Source organism: Microtus oregoni, unplaced genomic scaffold (genome assembly GCF_018167655.1).
Source record: "Microtus oregoni isolate MIOR12 unplaced genomic scaffold, Mior012 000096F_ref0000112, whole genome shotgun sequence".
NCBI classification, from domain to species: domain Eukaryota; kingdom Metazoa; phylum Chordata; class Mammalia; order Rodentia; family Cricetidae; genus Microtus; species Microtus oregoni.
Genome location: NW_024544709.1, coordinates 1,244,520 through 1,264,700, shown reverse-complemented (window position 1 = coordinate 1,264,700; position 20,181 = coordinate 1,244,520). Strand labels below are relative to the sequence as shown.

Sequence of the window (20,181 nt, the reverse complement as noted above, 5' to 3'; positions counted from 1 at the left end):
TAGAATCAGCTATAGTATCTGTTTTAGATGAGAATGTCTGCTCTTACTGGTTTTTATTTTTAAATAAGTAACTGTGTAATATTTTACATATCACAACTGTTAGAAATGTTTTCGATTTTCTTTTTATAATGGACATCATAAGGTGTCGTGTTTTATTTTTTTGGATATTTTTAGATGTATTTTGAAGATGGATCATCATTGCCCATGGTGAGTATGAACTTAAAACAAGTTTGAATCAATTATTAACTTTAACTTAGCACAAACTGAATCACTTTTTACAAACCTTTGCATTAATCAGTCACCTAGTCCTAGAGGCACTTCCAGGTTTAGTTCTAGTATTTACTTAACTTCAGGGAGCCTTCATTTGGCAGCATTTCCACTAAGTAATTTTAAAACGAGTACATTAATAACCTGAAAGTTAATTTTACATGTTTTCCCTGTACAAAGAGTATTCTTTTCTGCACATATATAAACACAGATGCACTAAAATGCTTTCCAGAAATGTAAATATTTATACATTAATTATATGTATTACATTAATTAATAATTCCTCAATAGATGTTAAAATAACTTTTTAAAATTGATTTTTATTGAGTGATACATTTTTCCCCGCCTCTCCTTTCCCCTTCTACCCTCTTCCAAGGACCCTATGCTCCCAATTCACTCATGAGATCTTGTCTATTTCTACTTCCCATGTAGATTAGATCCATGTTTGTCTCTCTTAGTGTCCTCATTGTGGTCTAAGTTCTCTGGGATTGTGATTTGTAGGCTGGTTTTCTTTGCTTTACGTTTTAAAACCACCTATGAGTGAGTACATGTGATAATTGTCTTTCTGGGTCTAGGTTACCTCACTCAAAATGATGTTTTCTAGCTTGTTTACTCACCCTGCCCAGGGTCTCCCAGCCTACCCACCCTGAGTTATCCACTCTGCCTCTTGAAAACAGCACAAGCAAGCAAAGGCAATATCCTGCATTCTTTGATGAGAGATCACATTAGAGGAAACCCGTACAGACTGTTTCCAATATTCTTTCTCGCCATTATTCCATTCCGGTGCCATAAAAAACAATCTCAGAGATCTGTTCGCATCCTCACAGGGCCCCCTGAAGCTGCAGACATAACTGTTAACAAGTAATATGCGATTTCACTTATTTACGAATTGCTTTTCATGAACAAGACCTTTAAGTTCAAAATTACTAAATCTGTTGTTTCCTTTACATTATGCTCTTTGAGGTACAGAATCATAGTTCATGACAGTATAGCTTTTTTTAAAAAAAAAGAAAAAATAGTAAAGAGTTCTGTTTCTTTACCAAGGTCAGTGGGGGAGGGGGTCAGGGAAGGAGACAAAGAAGGGCTCAAGGGAGACAAGAGCAAGACCAAGAGGAAGCAGTAGGCTTGCCATCCCACCTAACTGCCAGTTAACTCCAATACCTGTAGCTGCCGCTTTAGCCACGGAGGATCACGGAGTCACGCCCTGTTTTATGGAAGATAGGAAAACTGAGAAAGTGACTACAAAATAATATGTACTCCATTTTGTGTTGTCTGTATTGGTAGTTGTGAGTCCACTCTCCCCCCCCCACCCATCCTATAATGATATTAGAAAAGGAACTTAGGATTCATGAATTTCATATTTGGAATCGTAGAGTGTGGGGCTGGATTTCAGAAATTATTAAGCACATATATTCCAGTAAAGAAGATGAAATTCTAATAGGCTACTTCACACCCCCAGAATCATATAATTATATAATTATAATTATCAAGTGAGTGCTAAACTTTATCTAGCTCCCATTCCTTTTCTTAATTATTCCATTTAATATATTATTTGATAATTTATTTGCCTCCATGATGGTATGCAGTGAGGAGGGTCAAAGAGACCTGATCCAATTTGGGAAAACCTAAAAGACTAACTTATTTAATCCCAGTTGGAAATGGAATCAAGAGATACCTTAGTGAGTTCTCCAAATTTCCTTGACTTTGTTGGGTCTGTCACAAGGTCTCTGTCTTTAGGTGGGTGTTCTTTATGTAATTCATTGTATATGAGGCAGAGTGAAATTAATTGTAATTTATTAAATCAATATTAAATATCATATGTTTATTATTTAAGCACAAAAATTCCTTTTAAATGTATTAGGAAGTGTAAAGCTCCTTATATATCAAATGCTAATTAACTTTAATTGAACATAAACCAAAAACTATGCTATGCTTAAGTATATTTATCCCTAGACTGGATCTGTCACTCACTCAGACTTTTGCTTTATTGGCAGGGTGAACAATTGCGTTGGATTTTCAAATTACAAATTCTTCCTCCTTTTCCTGGCGTATTCTCTGCTGTACTGCCTTTTCATTGCTGCTACAGATTTACAGTATTTTATCAGGTTTTGGACAGTAAGTCATGACTTTAGTGCCTTTCCTATACATAAATGTTCCACAGTGAGTTATTTCAGACCCTGACTTCCTAGGGTTCGTCTGTGAACCGTCAGTCCTCGTGATTTGCTTTCTGTGTTTGTGCACCCATCAGCTTCCCAGCCAATGTGCTCGGAGCTTTCTCAGTAGTCTCTAGACACATACAGATCTGCACAGTGCACTTGGATATTCCTATTATATAAACAAGGCAGTGCTATGCCCTTTCCATCTCAGGGTCCGGTAAACAAGTTCTGGTCTCCCATGATCTGTTTGCCTCCGTGCTTTGTTGTCCATTTCTTCTTTGTTTGCTTTGTTTTGTTTTACTTTTTGTTGATTTTGCAGTATAAAATGATCTTTAAACATGCTGATGAAACCTACTATTTCTCAATGAGACTGGTGTGTCTTGTGGAAAAAAATACATGCTTCATCCAGGCATTAATTATAGAACAAATAAGGGGCATTCGGGCAAAACCCCACATCTAATAAGGTTGTGAATTAGTCAGTAGATGCCAAAGGCTTTATGAGAAGAGAAAACCAACCCCATGCTTCCTCTAGATCCAGTTCTCATGGATCCATTGTTCAAGGCGATCTCGTGAACCATAACTACAGCGATAATGAGAACTGGCTACATAAGCAGATTTTTTTCTCAGTATTTAAAAATTAAAGTGTTTCCTCCTTGGATGTTGAGTGTCTTTAAAATTGTTATGTGGGCAATGTTCTGTATTTTTATTGTGCATTCCATTAATAATCTTTAGGTAGTTCTTTATATATATACATTATGTTCTAAAGCAAGATAAAACAAAACTATGGCGTGTACACACTATCAGAAATATTCCTGGCAAACACGAAATAATAGTAAAAAAGGATTTTACTCCTTGCCAGGATTTCATTCTCATAGAATTTTATTTGATTTTTATTAAATTATCTTTCATTATGGCAAGAATATCTGAATTGCTAGGTAATTTGTATGAAATTGAAACCAAATGTAATACTGAAGAGCTCCTGAATGCTCGCTGTGTGCCAGTCTCATTAAGAAGCAGAAAGACACGTGTGGGTTCGTCGCATTCAAAGATACCTCCATTTCCAGTTAACAACTGATCCCCACTGAATGTCTTCCAGACTGTAATCTCAATGCCCTCCATCCCCATGGGTGGTTATCATTCCAAACCTCAAATACATCTAAACAGGAAAGACCAGAGTTCCTGTTGTTCAGGCTTTTACTGTCAAAAGCTGCCAGTTAAGGTCTTGTCTCTTCCATCAAGGGCGAGTAGGCAGGGAAGTGAAACACTGTATTCATGTCAGAATGGGAGCCCCTGGTATCTCCAGTGCCTCTCTGAATGCCAGGCCCCTAGGCCTTCACTCTCAACCTGCCCATCTCTCTTGGATGTGAGGGGCAAACAGGTTTTGCCCGTGTTGGCTGCTTTCAGCCTGTGATTGAAATCTTTGTTTCAGACAGGTGTTACAAATGTTATTATTATTATTATTATTATTATTATTTTTTTTTGGTTTTTCGAGACAGGGTTTCTCTGTAGCTTTGGAGCCTGTCCCAAATGTTATCATTTCTATAATGCTATGAACAGAGCCTGAAGCATTATTTTCAGGCATTAGGTTGATGCTGCTGTTTATGGCAATCTAAAGTATCAAAGAGATTAGGAACTAAATGTGCCGACTAGCCCTCATTTTTCTGGCATTATAATCAAAATCATTTAAACGTTTGTGAATATGAGGTATGCTAATAACACGTTCAGGCAGTAAATTTAAAACTCCATTTTATAGTCTCTTTTTATCTTGTTTCCTACTGGTATAGTTTCTGCTGTCATGTTTGTTTGTTGTTTGTTTCTAGAATTTGATTTTCTTATGTGAGGCAAAACAAACATTCCAACTTTAACCTTTTCTAAATATATATTCATACTCTAGAAAGCATTTAATTTAATATGAATCGATATTTACTTTTGATATTTACATTTGAATATGATATTTACTTTTCTCCTTAAATTTTAGTATGAAACTGTGTGTTGTCATTTTCTGTTTCTAAATTATTTTAAAAAAACAACCATACTAACTGATTCATAAATGTAGAGGAATATTCATTCATTCCTTTGACAAACGTTTTGTTTTCTGCCTTTCCTTGTAGAATGGTCTGCCTGATACTCAAGCCAAGTTCCATATTATGTTTTTATTCTTTGCTGCAGCTATGTTTTCTGTCAGCTTGTCTTCTCTGTTTGGTTATCATTGTTGGCTAGTCAGCAAAAATAAATCTACGTTAGGTGAGTATCTGATCACTATAGCAAAGAGAACGTTAAATATACATGCCATCATTCACTAAAAGTTGTCATATGAATAAATGTCATCAATCTGTCTTGAAATAGTCAAATAAAATCTTTCTTATTTCCCACGTGTTTTGTAATGTCATATAGACACCAGTCCATTCTTTGCATGTATTAATTGACTATTATGCATTGTTTGAAAACATTATTTATACCAAGTGGAAAGCAAAGGAAAGCACGAAGGCAAAAATTAAACATAATAATAACTATAAAATCAGAAGGATTTTGAAGGATGCAAACAGGTTATGAAGTAATGGCTGGAGATGGTGGAAGGGAAGCCATTTTGAATGAGCTGTCAGGGACCGTCTCACAACACTAAGAAATACACAATCTGAAAAGTTAACCGTAGAAAGATCCAGAACATTGTAGACATGGAACAGAGTCTGTTCAAAAGCTCTACAGACAAGAAGTGATGAGTAGTGTTCATTGTTAAACAAGATCTAGAATTGCCAGGGAGATGGACCTCTGAACACGCCTATGAGGGTGGGGGAGATGATCTTGGTTACCTTCACTGAGGTGGGAAGACCCACCTACTGTGGGTGACACCATTCCCTGGCTGGGCTCCTGAACTGTATCAATGGAGAAAGGGACTGAGAAACAGCATGCATTCATTGTTCTCTCCTGCCAGTGCGACTTCCTGCCTTGAGGGTCAGTAGCCAGGGGCTGTGAGCCAAACAAGCTCTTTTTCCCTTAAGTTGCTTTCATCAAAATATTTATCACAGCGCCAGGAAGAGAAGCAAAGACCCAAGGGACATAGCCACGCTCAGAGGGAAAGATGCAACTGCAGATGTTCATATTAAAAATGAATAAGGGTTTTAGCCAATAACTGTGCAGTGTGATGAGCCAGAGAGAGCCCAAAGCAAGCAGAAGGAAGGATCTAATGAGTGTGGGAGCTCACAGAAAGGAAATTAAAGGAGAATAAATAAAACAGATAACTTATTTTTAATATAACAAATTTAACGAGGCTTATATGAGAAGAAATAGTAAAAGAGTTATTACCAAAATTAGAGGTGACAGTAGCATTATGACTGACTTCCCAGAAGTGAAGGGTTTTGAGAGGACTGTGAAATGCTGCCCGTTGGCACAATGGGTGACCTAGGTATGATGGGAAATGACCAGAAACGAAGCACCAACCCAATTGAGAAATAGCAAGGCTACGTAGGGAAGCCCTTAGCTAATAAGGAAAGGTTTATGTTTGTTGTTTCCCTTAGTATCTGACCCTGCCAGTTAGATTTTTGTCTCCAAAATGATGGATAGAATCTTTATGCTTCTAAAAAATGTGTTTCTATCCTGAAATGGAGATTTTAGAATTTGCTTTGCAGAGTTCCCTTAGAGGAAACTGTGGTGTCGTAAAGAGAACACTGATGACCTCACTACATCTATATTCCCTTGCTGTGTGACTGTGGACAACTCTAATGTCTTTTTGGACCACAGCTTTGATACACAAAAGGGGCATAACTGGATATGACTGTTTGGGGATTAGAGTTGTGTTTGGACAAGCTGGCTATAAAGTACATTTTTGGGTCAACTGGAAAAATTATGATGAGTTTTTGTTTTGTTTTGTTTTTTGATTTTTCGAGACAAGGTTTCTCTGTAACTTTGGAGCCTGTCCTGGAACTAGCTCTTGTAGACCAGGCTGGTCTTGAACTCACAAAGATCCACCTGCCTCTGCCTTCCAAGGGCTGGGATTAAAGGCATGTGCCACTACTGTCTGGCTGAGATAAAAATTTTAATGATGTCTTTTTTTTTTTGGCCAGAAGATCTAGAAGGTGGGCTGATGGTGGGGTATGTCAGTGGGGAGGGGGGACCACCCTCTCTATAAAGTTGTCCTCTGATCACCGCATGCACACCATGGCTCATGTGTTCCCACCATGCCCACCTATACACACACTAATGATAGGTAAAGCAAAGATTTGGGAGGTGTCGATTTTAATTTCTTGGCTCATTTGAATTTTCTAATTTTCTCTAGTTCACAAGTGTTCTTATAATCGTGAAAAATTAAAAGAGACCTACTCATTTCTTAATATTTTAAAACCAAATAGACAACCTGGTTGAGCTATGTCTAGGTCCATGAGGACTCTTGGGAGGCCACCGTCACTTCACCCATTCCAGGGTTAGGGCTCACTAGTATATACATTTTGTTCTCATGGCACTGCTTCTCTGTTTCTTTTAGAGGCATTCAGAAATCCAGTATTTAGACATGGAACAGATAAGAATGGATTCAGTTTGGGTTTCAGTAAAAACATGCGGCAAGTCTTTGGCGATGAGAAGAAGTACTGGCTGCTACCGATATTTTCAAGGTACTTTTTCTGAAAGCTTTCTAGGTGAACTAATGAAAGTTAGCAAACAATGATGACCTTGAGTTAAACCTGTTGCTTTTCTGCACAGGGCTTTCTAGAGTACCAATCAGCAATTCATGGTTGCGAGTGGAAAGCCTAAATTAGCTCACTGACCCACGTCTTCTTACTGTCTTCTCACTGTTTTTTAATTACAGTCAAGGTGATGGCTGTTCTTTTCCAACTTGCCTTGTTAACCAGGATCCCGAACAACCGTCCACTCCCGCAGGACTGAATTCGACAGCGAAAAAGTAATGCTACATTTTTTTTTCTGTTTCATTTGCAAATGATGTTTTCTGTTGTATTTTTGGTTATGAGTTCCTTGGAGGAGAAGATGTCAGAGACAATGGCCTCCACCTGCTGGGATGGAGGGAGACAGTGGCAAAGTAGAGAGGATACATAGTTTCAATTGCATTCATACAATTCTGTTTATAAGGGCTGGAGTAAGGAAACGGGGGCTAGAGAGAGAGCTCGACAATTAAGAGCACTGACTGCTGTTCTAGAGGTCCTGTCAATTCCCAGCACCCACATAAAGACTCATGTCATCTATAACTGTCATCCCATGGGATCCATGTCATCTATAACTGTCATCTCATGGGATCCAATGCCCTCTGTTTGTGTGCAGATATACACGCAGACATAATACTCATGTACATAAAATACAAAATAAATAAGGCTCTTTTAAAATGAAAGTAAGTATTAATTCACTAGTTGAATGAAATATATTACCATTTTTGTCTGTGAGCATAGCGTTTAATGGCTGAGCTATCTCGCCAACCCAAAACATATTATGATTTTTGAAAGGTAGGATTTAAAAAATACCGTAAGTCAAAAATAGTTACCCATCTGCTCCAGCTAGATGTCAAGGTAGGATTTTTTGTGTCCAACCTTGATATCTCTCCTCCACTGTAATGTTTATAAAGGTTAAAGAAAATTTCTTCTATTGGGCCTTTGGAGATCAAAAGGACCTCCGGGCATCCATTTGATACAGGAAGGATACAACTGTGTACATTGTGTATCCTTCTGGCTCTGTAAGGTCTCTAAGTCTTGCCCCAGTCAGTGTGCCTGTGCAAGGGGCTTGAAAATTCACTGTATGTAGACCTTTGCTGCAGCTTTAAATTCGTTTGAATTCTAGTCTTTCGAAGATCTGAGGATTGGAACATTAAGACAGAAGTTTAATTCTGGCTTTCTACTAACTGGATAAAGGGAAAAGTACAAAACCATTAAAGTTGCTATATGAGAATTTTCTTATTTTTTTTAAGAAACAAGGCTATATCCTCTTTTTTTTGGGGGGGGGAGAAGGATGCATATGCCTTACTGTGAAAATTTTAAGATATTTATTTCTTTCATTTGTGTGCATGGTGTTCTGTCAGCATGTGTGTGTGTGTGCACCACATGTTGCCTGGTACCTCCGAGTCCCAAAAGGAAGTCAGATCCCCTGGAATTGGAGTCACAGACAGTTGTGAGCCATCTTGTGCATGCTGGGAACTGAACTCAGGTCCACTGCAAAAGCAGAAAGTGTTTTTGAGTTCTGAGCCATCTCTCCAACTCCCTATATACATTTCCCAGATGAAGAATTACTTTTTATATATTTATTTAAGTAGCAACATACTCTAATTTTAGATGAAAGTTGGTAACAAAAGTATAAGCATGATATTATTTAAAAAATTTTAGAGGTTTTTTCCATTGCTATAACTTCAGATGCAAATGGCCACTTAATCTGTAAATATTTCTTGATTACGGTGCTTTTTTCTATGAATTCTGGAGTGTTCCCAGAATTATTTTCAAGGCTGTAACCCTGGCAAACATTCCAAAATCACATTAAGTTTTTAAGACGTATTTGTCTCTCCGTCTTTGGTGTGAGCTGTGTGCAGGCCAAACTTTACCCATTAAGGAGAAGGTTTCTCTGCTACTTCTCAGTGAGACAGCAGTCATTTCCTGGGTCAAATTTTAAGCGGTTTTGGCTTGAAAATTATATAGGGTTAAACGTTAATAGATTTTCCTATATGTCAATGTAAAATAACTGAGTTCTAATAAATTATTGAGAATATGTTTTTAAAGTTTTGCAAAATTTAATAGCAGATTACTTTGATATTATTGACCCCTGTTAAGTGGTTTTTGTACTTTAAGAATCAGGAGGTTTTAGAAGCAGCATTTTTCTCTATCTTCTAGCTACTCTAAGGTTGGGAGGGGAAATCTCACTTTTGAAATATTTGCTCAGCTAAGTGAATTTGAAGTTATGTGTCCTCAACATCCATTTCTTATCTTTCATTTAAATGTTGAGGTTCAATTTGAGCAACTAAGGGGGAATCTTGAGTTTAAGATCAGCTTGGGCTATAAAGAAAGTTCAGGACTAGACTGACCCCAAAATCAAAGAGGCTGCTTCAAAATCAAAGGCCAGAGATATAGTTCAGTGGTAGCACTTAGGTCTATTGTGTATGTACAAGGTCCTAGGTTTGATTCTTTTCACTGCAGAAATAATATATATTTAAAATTTTCCGATGTATTTCCATAAGGCTTTCTTACCACTTGCAATTATATGCGTGTGTGTGCGCGCGCACACACACACACACACACACACACACACACACACACACACACACGCATCCTTACTTACCACCTTCATGGCTGTTTCCTAAGCTAGCACAGTATTGATTGGCCCATAAATGATTTCAGCAGGTTTCTATCTGGTCTTCCCAGGCTGCCTTTCTCCCTCCGGATTGTGTCTTGCTGTAGTTCTCCAATGCTTGCCTGGCCTACTAGACTGCCCTTGAAACCTCTTTGATGTCATTCCTCCTTACTTTCTCATCAATACCAATCCCCAGACACACTGTAGCTTTTTCTCTTTTGACACTCTACCAAGCACGCGTTGTATTTAGTGCTTTGGGACTTGCCAGCTCCCCTCTGCTCAAGAGCTACTGTCTTGAGAACCACTGCCTGGGGGTGTGGTAAGGGCGTCAATTAGGGTATTATGTTACTATATAACTGATGATGACCTTAAACTCCTGATCCTCTTGGGTTCATTTCTCCGTTGCTAGAATTATAGGTGTCTGTTACCCATCACTGTACATGAGAGGCCATGTTTAGTAACATTTGGACAACACAATTTCATTGCAAAGGGAAGCGCAGAAAGTCACTGAGTTTATTATCACCTGATTATGTGTATATTTTTCCATATTTAATGATAAAGTTTCCATGAGTATGAAGTCTTCATTCTTTGATATAAGAGATGGATAATTATCTTAGTTATGGTTTTCTATTACTACGTGGTAACACCATGACCAAAGAGCAAGTTGAGGAGGAAAGTGTTTATTTGGTTTAAACTTCCATATTTCCATTAATTACTGAAAAAAAAATCAGGACAGGAACTTAAACAGGGCAGGATCCTGGAGGCAGGAGCTAATGCAGAGGCCTTGAAGGAGCTGTTCACTTACTTGCATGTTTTCCCTAGCTTCACCCCACCCTCTTATAGAACCCAGGACCAGCAGCCTAGGGATGGCGCCACCTAATGGGCTGGGCCCTCTCCCATTGATTACTAAATGAAAAAATGACTTACAGCTGGATCTCTAGGAGGTATTTCCTCAACTGAGGTTCCTTTCTCTTGATGACTCTAACTTGTGCTAAGTTGATGGACAAAACCAGCCAGTACAAGAAGACATCGCATACTAATTAACTGCTGGTTGATATTTCATTACTGCTATTATGATTATAACAAATGACAAAGATCTACTCTTGTAACAATATTTATTATTGTTATAATATTATATAAGGCATATTACTTGCTATATATACTGTATACATTGTATATACTGTGTATATAATGTAAGCCATATATACGGGTGTGTATATATTGTTTTTTATATATAGCTGTATATGTTTTATATATAGTTATATATGTGATATATATTTGTTATATTATTATATAACCTGAATGGCCATGCTTTCTTAAAAGTTTGCTTCTTTTTAATAAATTTAATTTGTTAATTTATTTGTGTTAAAGCCACAAGAAGGGAATTAAAATACTCGGGAATTTTAGTTGTGAGGCAGTTATCATGTTGCAAAATTTTATTCTTGTAGCCTTAAAATATAATTGTTATAACTGGCTGAAAGGTGGGAAATTGTTCTTGGAAAGATTTTAAGAGGTTCTTTTGAGAAACAATGTTACAATTATTTGGGGGAGTCTCTGTGCTAACACACGTCCCCAAGTTAAGTAGTAGTTTATGTGCCATCAGATATGTTAGTCTGTAGCAGGTCTAACTAATTTTAAACCAAGTGCTTCTTTCAAGCTTCTTTTACTTCCCAAATTGTATACCAGGTTTCTGAGACCTGATAATATCAGATGTTTGAAAAGTTCCTGCAAGATATGACTCAGTTTTGCTCATCGGACAAAAGGACAGTAGTTCCTTGTTCAAGCCGACTTAAGTCACTTGCCAAACCCAAAGCCAATTTTTTTCTTTGACTTTTCTTCTTACCGTGTTCTTTATATTTCCTACACACACACACACACACACACACACACACACACACACACACATCACTTAATAAAGTCAATACATATTTCCTTAACTTGGTACTTAGTGTTATGTGTAGGTCTGTGTAGTGGCCTTGCATATGTATATTGCTTGTCCACCTGTATGTGGATACACATATGTGTGTGTGTGTGTGTGTATTCATGGGTATGTATGCAGGAGTATGTGCACAAGCGTGTGGAGGCTCTAGTGACATCTGGAGTCTTCCTTGATCCCTTGCCATCTTATTCATCAGTACAAGAATCTCAGTTGATTCCACAGCTCACCATTTTGGCTAGCCTAGCTAGCTTGTTTGCTCCAAGGAACCCCTTCCTCAGCTGCCACATTCCCCCAGCATTTACATGGGTCTGAACTCTGGTCCTCATGTTTGAAAGGCAAGTGCTATACCCACTAAGTCATATCCATGGCCTTCAATCTTACTTTACAAGCAAATTTCAGCCGGGTGGGACGCATGCCTTTAATCCCAGCACTCGGGAGTCAGAGGAAGATGGATCTGTGAGTTCGAGGCCACCCTGGTCTTGACATGGCAGCCAGAGCTACACAGAGAAACCCTTTCTTGAAAAACCAAAGAAATTGTTTGTCATAAATGAGAAACTGGTATTACTTGGCATAAATAAAACAATAAATGGTCACCCAATAACTGCTATTACATACTAACAAAATTCTTTTACATGCTAAAGTTTGACTCTGAGAACATTTTCTGTATTCAAAGTGGAAATTTCCCAGAGTTGGGGACTGCGTAATCAGGGATGCAAGAAGGCTAAAAAGAATGATTCTCTCACGGAGAACCAGATTTACTCAGTCTGTCTCGCATCCCTCCTGCAAACAGCCTGCATTGCAAGAGGCCTGCATTTCATTTTGGGAACTATGCAACAATGTTGTTAAGAGTTAATTTGTGATTGTGATTACTTCTTGTCAGTCCTGAAAACCATCAGTTTCCTGCAAAGCCATTGAGAGAATCCCAGAGCCACCTCCTGACGGAGTCTCAGACCTGGACGGAGAGCAGCTCGAACCCTGGAAAAGGCAAAGCCGGTGAGGATGCATTTGCTTTGGTTTCGATAGCCTCTGTTCTCAAGAGGTAGAAGAGGAGAGAAAGTCCATTGCACGGAGATTTATATTTTATTTTTGAGTCAGACCCCCACCATACACGTCGGGTTATTGTCAAAGAATTTCTGCCTGTTCGCCACCAAATCTTTATTGCGGAACGTTGTAAAGATGGCAATGACTCACAGTATAAAGCATAGAAAATGAGATAATATAGCCAATTCAGAAACTTGAACAATATCTCCAGGAAAGGATCTTAAATTCCACAATTTTGTCTTTTACTTTAAAGATTCCATCCAGTTTCAGAGTATTAAAGTGAGTACATAATTACTGTAACTTCAGCTGCTCTCGGTTTTTTCACATCTCCCAATTTCTCTCATTGCTGTTGGCTTTATTTTTATTTCAAAGAATAAGCAACCTGTTTTGAACTCAAACCCGATTACAAATCTCACTTTCATGTGATTTTTAGGTCTCCTAATGCCATTTAGATTTTGTTTCTTTATATTCATAGTATTGGTGCTCATAAGGGTTAAATGCAATAGTGTGGTCGTAATGCAGTGGTGTGTGTGTGTACATGTCTGCACACATGTTTGGTGTCCCAACAAATGAGTACAGAAGATCTCCAGATCAATTTTAGTCAACCTCATGTAAACCTTTACTTATTTTTATCTTACACCCCTTTCATTTTCATGATTCACATGCTGGTTCATTGTACTTTAAAGTATTGAGTGATTTATTTAGAATCTCTTTGGTATTTAGTGATAGTCTGAACAAAACTACATAATCCTTGAGTAAAAGTTCTATTTATTATTTAACATCTAATCACCCATATTCTTTTAAAATGCAAGGTTTCTTTAGTAAATCTTAGTGGTTTTTTTCAAAAATACATTTGCCTCATGATTTAAGTATTATAATTTGATCTCTCTCTCTTCTAGACAGAGTATTTCATTTCTCAGACTGTGGTAAGGATGAGGCATTACCTAGACAATAGTTGATGGTACTGATTTGGCTTCTGAACACTAGTTTCCATAGAAACAAAGCAGTGATGGAGGGGCAATTGTCAGGCAGGCTCACTAATCTTTCTTCCAGGAGGATTTATATTTCATATTACAGTTCACACTATAACACTGCTGATTTCTTGCTTTTTAATATGCAATTAATTATTTGGCTGTTAAATTGATTTTTATGTTTCTTTGGTTGCTAAATTAAGAAGCTAAGGTTTAAACATGAGAAGGATGGGATGGCAAAAGGACTTCAAGGCTTCTTTCCTTGGAGGAGAGGGAGGGAGTCAGGAAACAAGGTATATGCGGTGCCTGCTACTGGACATCTTTCCTTACTGTGACCCCCTGCTTCCTCCGAAGTCCTGTCTCCCTCCACTGCCCCTGTGCTCTCTCTCTCTCTCTCTCTCTCTCTCTCTCTCTGTGTGTGTGTGTGTGTGTGTGTGTGTGTGTGTGTGTTTGATACTGGAGTGATTTAACCAGTGTCATGTGGTGAGTGAATGTCTATGTGTTTCTGTAAACCAAATATCAACACAATATATGAGACTCTTCTGTTAGTATTTTAGAGGGTGGCTTATAGGTAAATAGATGTATTTTTGCCGTTTGTTCAAATCAGTCAAAAGTCTTCATTTATGTTCTTTAAGGTATGAGCAACCCTGCACTAACTATGGAGAATGAAACTTAACTCTACAACCGAACATGAAATCACTTTTATGAAGTAAGATGATTCGCCTTTATTGTTACATTTTATATTTTTAACAGGTTTCCAGTTCCAAACAGTTCATAGTTTCCATGAACAATATATATTTTGAATGACCCAGAAGAAATCTTACTTGACCTGTAGAATTCCACAAATCATGATGGACGTGGAAATGGACCTAGGTTCAGTGCTAGCCAGCATACAGGTTGACTTGACAAGCTGTAGAAATAACTTAATGGAAAAGTTACTATTATAGTCATACATTAAGTCATGGGGATGGATCCTAAGATGAACATTATTTTTCATGATCATAGAATAAAATTTTCCTCTCATTTAAAATTATTGTCACTGTATCTTTGATCATCCATCTATTAGCAGACTCTTACTTGGTCTATGTATTAGATGATTAAATCTTACCAGCACAACCTCTGCATTGCCATTTGGGTCACTCACAGTAGGACCTTATTATAGGTCATCTTTAGTAGCTATTCCCGATCATTTTTTTCTTTACATTATAATTAACACATACAACCTGTGTTTCCAAATTAGTCTACTTAAAAACTATGCCATTTATAAGCCTGTAGTTAGCACAAAGGTATAAGAAAGAGTGCCTCTGATAAACAAGCCAACTATACATGCAATATTAGAATAAATACAATATATACCACAGATGGTATTCAGAGCTATAATCCCAGTGCTCAGAAAACAAAAACAGAAGCGCTACTGCAAGGGCAAGGCCAGCTTAGTCTATGTAAGGAATTCCAGGCCAACCAAGGCTACATGGAAAGAGCCTGTCTGAAAATCAAGTAAAGAGACACCTTGAGGTCTCTCATTCTCAATTACGAGTCTGCAGTCATTGGTACCACTTTCTATTTTAAAAACTGCAATCTAAAATCTCCAACTGTAAGGGAGACAAAGAACTGCTGTCTCAAATAAAATCATTTATATTATCATGCATATTGAATTTTTAAATTTGCTTTGTTTGGTTTTGACGAATAACAATGTAATTAAGAACAAAACACAGTAGGGTACAGAGGCATGTCCATTCAATCCCCAAATTCATGAGGGAGGGAGAAATGGAGAGGTGGAGGGAAGAAGGATAAAATACAAATTATATTATAAATTGCTAATTGAGTAGTGTTGGACATTGGGAAGCCATGTGTCACCTCTGAATACATGACGGTACAGTAGGTCAGAGTGACCGCAGTTAGGGCTAAGAAGGTAAAAATGGAATATTCTGAATTTGGTTAAATACCAAGTAGATAATTTCTGGAAAAGATCCTGAGAAACAACCTATGAGTGCAAAACTATGAACCACGAGTTAATACTGCAAATAAAATATTTTATAGAAGTTGTGTTAAGACATAAAATGCACAGGATTTGTTTTCAGTATTTCAAATCATTGGTTATCATTATCATTATCAATGAGGTTATTATTAGTATTAATAGTTCACTTGTTTATATGGCAATGCTGTGTCTAGCTCTCCTTGGCATTCTAACATTCTGATACTGACCAGCTTTGAATTTGGTGATAACTAACCCTGGCACCTTTTACAGAGACAGCAATCACAGGCTCTCAATGAATACATGAGAGAATAGTGATTGAAAAATATGGGACTTTAACCCACAGAAGCTTGATTTTATTACATTTGGACATAAGTAATTTGTATTCATAACCAAATGGCACTAAATAAACTATACCTAATAAAAAATACCAAGTGATTTTCCTGAATACTTCTCATTTAAGTGACATAACTATCACCAGAAAAAAATAATTTTAAATTAAATTTCTTCTAATATAGTAGAAGAGACTATACTTTTTTGAGCCAGGTCCCATCTGGCTGGCTTGGAACTCATTGTATAGACTAGGATTGGCCTGAAACTTACAGAGATCTGCCCGCCACTGCCTCCCCTGTGGTGGGATTAAAGGCATTCATCACCATGCTGAATAGCATACTTTAAAAAAATAATTTTTTCTTGCATTTGTGTCTCACGTTTGCAAACCACTTAATATGCACTTTTATGAAACTCTGTCTAGAGGTCCTAGAGAGATGGCTCAGCAGTTTAGAGCACTGACTGTTCTTCCAGAGGACCTGGCTTCAATCCCCAGCTTCCACATGGCAGCTTCCAATTGTCTGTAACCCCAGCTCCAGGGATCTGACACCCTCACATAGACACACACATGCAGGCAAACAGTACTGCACATAAAATTAACAAAGTATTATGGGACCATGTCTAATGTTGCTGAATATAATTCAGATTACCAAATGGTATTTTCTGTTCTTGTCTTTCTGAACTACATTAGTAAATGTTCTGTAGCTTTGTGGGTGAGATGCTGAAGATAGAACCCAGGGCTTGTGCATTCTAAATAAGTCCCATACCATACCATACCACCATACCACACCACACCACACCACACCACACCACACCACACCACACCATACCATACCACCATACCATACCACCATACCATACCATACCATACTACACCACACCACACCATACCATACCATACCATACCATACCATACCATACCATACTACACCACACCACACCATACCATACCATACCATACCACACCACACCATACCATACCACACCACACAACACCACACCACACCACACCATACCACACCACACCATACCATACCATACCATACCATACCACACCACACCGTACCACACCACACCACACCACACCACACCACACCATACCATACCACCATACCACACCACACCACACCACACCACACCACACCACACCACACCATACCATACCACCATACCATACCATACCATACCATACCATACCACCATACCCTATCCTACCCTACCATACCATACCACCATACCATACCATACCATACCATACCATACCATACCATACCACACCATACCATGCCATACCACCATACCCTATCCTACCCCACCATACCATACCACCATACCATACCACCATACCATACCACACCATACCATGCCATACCACCATACCCTATCCTACCATACCATACCATACCATACCATACCATACCATACCATACCATGCCATACCACCATACCACACCACACCACACCACACCATACCATACCACCATACCATACCACCATACCATACCATACCACACCACACCACACCACACCATACCATACCACCATACCATCATACCATACCACCATACCATACCACCATACCATACCACCATACCATACCATACCATACCATACCATACCATACCATACCATACCATGCCATACCACCATACCATACCACCATACCATACCATACCATACCATACCACCATACCATACCATTGCATTAAGTCCCAAGCCTAACCTGTGATCTTTTTACAGCTTCTCTCAGTTCAGCATAACTTAGTGATAGTTATGTTTTTCCTGAAATGCATTGTGATTCTATAAACATTAGCTTTAGTGCCTCCTTTAGTGCTCAAGCCTCCCTACTGTACAATAAAACAAATAAAAGCACTGTGATGTCATGCATCTTAGTTTTCTTAAATTTGCTGTAACACTTTAGCCATTCCTCATCTCCAACTGGCCTCAGGGGGGATGAACAACAGATGAATAACAGCAGGCACTGCCACTCAAATTGTGGACTTAAAGTAGAAAAACGAGCATCTCCTGGGACTAAATAGTCACGCAGACCCTTGCTCGTTATCCTAGACCTACCCAATCAGAATCTACATTGACGGTCCACTTAGTAAGCTCTTACTATCTCTCGTGAGTTACGTTAGACCTGGAGATCTGTATTCAAGATCTACCAAGCCTTGCAGTATAGGAAATGGTGTTGAATAGGGGCTGTGTGATAAATAGTGAATGAGTTGCTCAATTTGTATGTTTAACATAGTTTCATGGTTTTTGTTTGCTTTTAAGGTTCCAAGGCTGTGGACGGATGGAACAGGCTCCCCACTGGAAGGCACCGTTGACCAATTATCCCTATGTCCCTTTGGCTAAATATGCAGTTTTCTTCATCCGTGATGGGGATCCCACCCAGCGGTATGAAGAATTTTGAGGAGTCATTACCAAGCTGATACAGCAGAACACAGTTCAGTTCAATATATAAACAGCTATAACTAACAAAAATTCCTTTAAAAGAAACTAAAAAGGAACTATTTTCTGCTGAAAACTAAGAATAAGTTAATGGGCCCGTTTTCATTCAGGGTTGTATAATTTAACGTATAATCCCATTAGTCATTTGGTACTCTCTTTCAGAAAATGTAGATTCATCTTCCAATTTTAAATTTTTCAAGTCATGGTATAATGCTAAGTTGTATTCAGAAGTGGTGAGAAGTCTTCCTTCTTTGAGTTTTCCCCCTGATGTGAATCTGGCTTCAGGCGTGGGAACTGCAGTGAGTATGAATTCATTATGAAGGTCAAGAAGCCCATGGCTGAAGGTCTCCATCCCTTTGTGGAAGGTTCAATTCTAATTCTAGACTCTGTCTCCCATTGGAAAATAGGTATGAACACTGAAGCTTGGGTTCACTCTTCAAAGCGATTGGATAAAACCTTTTGTCACAGCTAATATTAATGTTTTGACAAAGAACTTATATCAGAAATTTATTTTCATGTCTTTTAATTTGAAGTCAGAGGGGATTTATGCTAATTATTGTGAAGATTGCTTAGTAACACTGCTATTGGTCTGGATGTTATAAAACTTGTTTTTTTTTAACTGCTTGCCCTATTTTATGGTGACTCTACTGAGTTCTAAGCATTTTTAATGGATCAACAGATTATTCGTCTAATACATCTCTATCATCTCTGCGTCCTTTCATCAAAACTATGATCATTGGGATATATTTTTCCTCAAAAAATATCAGGATTAAATTATGCAAATCATTTAAAAATCATATACTTTTGGAAGTTTAGTTTACCATAAACTAAACAGTGTGCTCTTTTGGAAATGTAGTTTAAGGTAAACTAAAATGTGTTTAATGATGCAAAAATGTTTGGCCTCAGTAAATAAACTCAGATGCTTTTGTGCCTTGTATGCACTATTTACACAGAAAAAAAAATGTCTCATTAAATAAAAACCTTGGAAGTTTTATAAATTAGCCGTTAGAATAGTAAACTGTGTGGTTTCTTTGGTACTAATTTTGAGGATTTCAAGTAGATTAGCTTTTTAAAAAAAAAGCCAGAATTCACCATAAACAAAAGCCAAGGAGATAATAGTAAAATGAAAGATCCTTGCAATTCCTCCTCCTAGAGTTTTATGTTGAATGAGTTTAAGGAAGAACGGATGTCACCCCAGTCCATCCATTCCGTGGTTCACGTGGGTGCCATTCCATGAAGGAGCGTGATGGCTGTATTCACGTAGTTCAAGCTAGAGAGTCGAATCTGACAATCCACTTTGAAAGTCTCAGAGGATAAGATACTCTTTTCCCCACTGTCTTCAAGCATGTTTTGGTCATCTGTCATTACCTGAAGTGCCAGATTGGAGCCTGGAGCTCCTGTAAGCAGTCTTTTGGGCAGCAGCATGTGGCGTAGTAGAACTATGCAGCAGGTTTTCCTCAGAGCACAGTGCTTCTTTCTCCATTCCCCAACGACAGGATTCTGTTAGGCATTTCCTTTTATCAAACTGGAAGCTGGTGGGGATGGGTGTGGGTTTACATTTTACCCTGCTAGAATACTGTTATGTCTCCTCTCTTTAGGTCATTTCTGTACTTGTTTAAATACCTGAGTCAGTATACCTTAGAGCCAAATTGGAAAAGAATTTGGAAAATAAATTTTTTTCATTATGTTGTAATGGTTACTTCTGTTTCCTTCTAGTTATTTATTCTCTGAAGTTGGTTGATCATTTTGTTCTTACTCACGGGATGAATGGTTTGATTG

At 38.1% G+C, this 20,181-nt stretch overlaps 1 protein-coding gene across 1 annotated transcript in view; it reads left to right on the top strand.

Moving 5' to 3' along the window:
- Zdhhc2 (zinc finger DHHC-type palmitoyltransferase 2) overlaps window positions 1-19,403 on the top strand; it is a 51,310-nt gene extending 31,907 nt beyond the window's left edge. The window contains exons 6-13 of the mRNA XM_041644484.1: window positions 175-207; window positions 2,262-2,382; window positions 4,535-4,667; window positions 6,901-7,027; window positions 7,222-7,314; window positions 12,512-12,624; window positions 14,279-14,352; window positions 18,226-19,403. Coding sequence (XP_041500418.1) covers window positions 175-207; window positions 2,262-2,382; window positions 4,535-4,667; window positions 6,901-7,027; window positions 7,222-7,314; window positions 12,512-12,624; window positions 14,279-14,319 — 661 coding nt within the window. The 3' untranslated portion in view covers window positions 14,320-14,352; window positions 18,226-19,403. The remainder of the gene's footprint in view (window positions 1-174; window positions 208-2,261; window positions 2,383-4,534; window positions 4,668-6,900; window positions 7,028-7,221; window positions 7,315-12,511; window positions 12,625-14,278; window positions 14,353-18,225) is intronic.
- The last annotated feature ends 778 nt before the right edge of the window (window positions 19,404-20,181 follow it).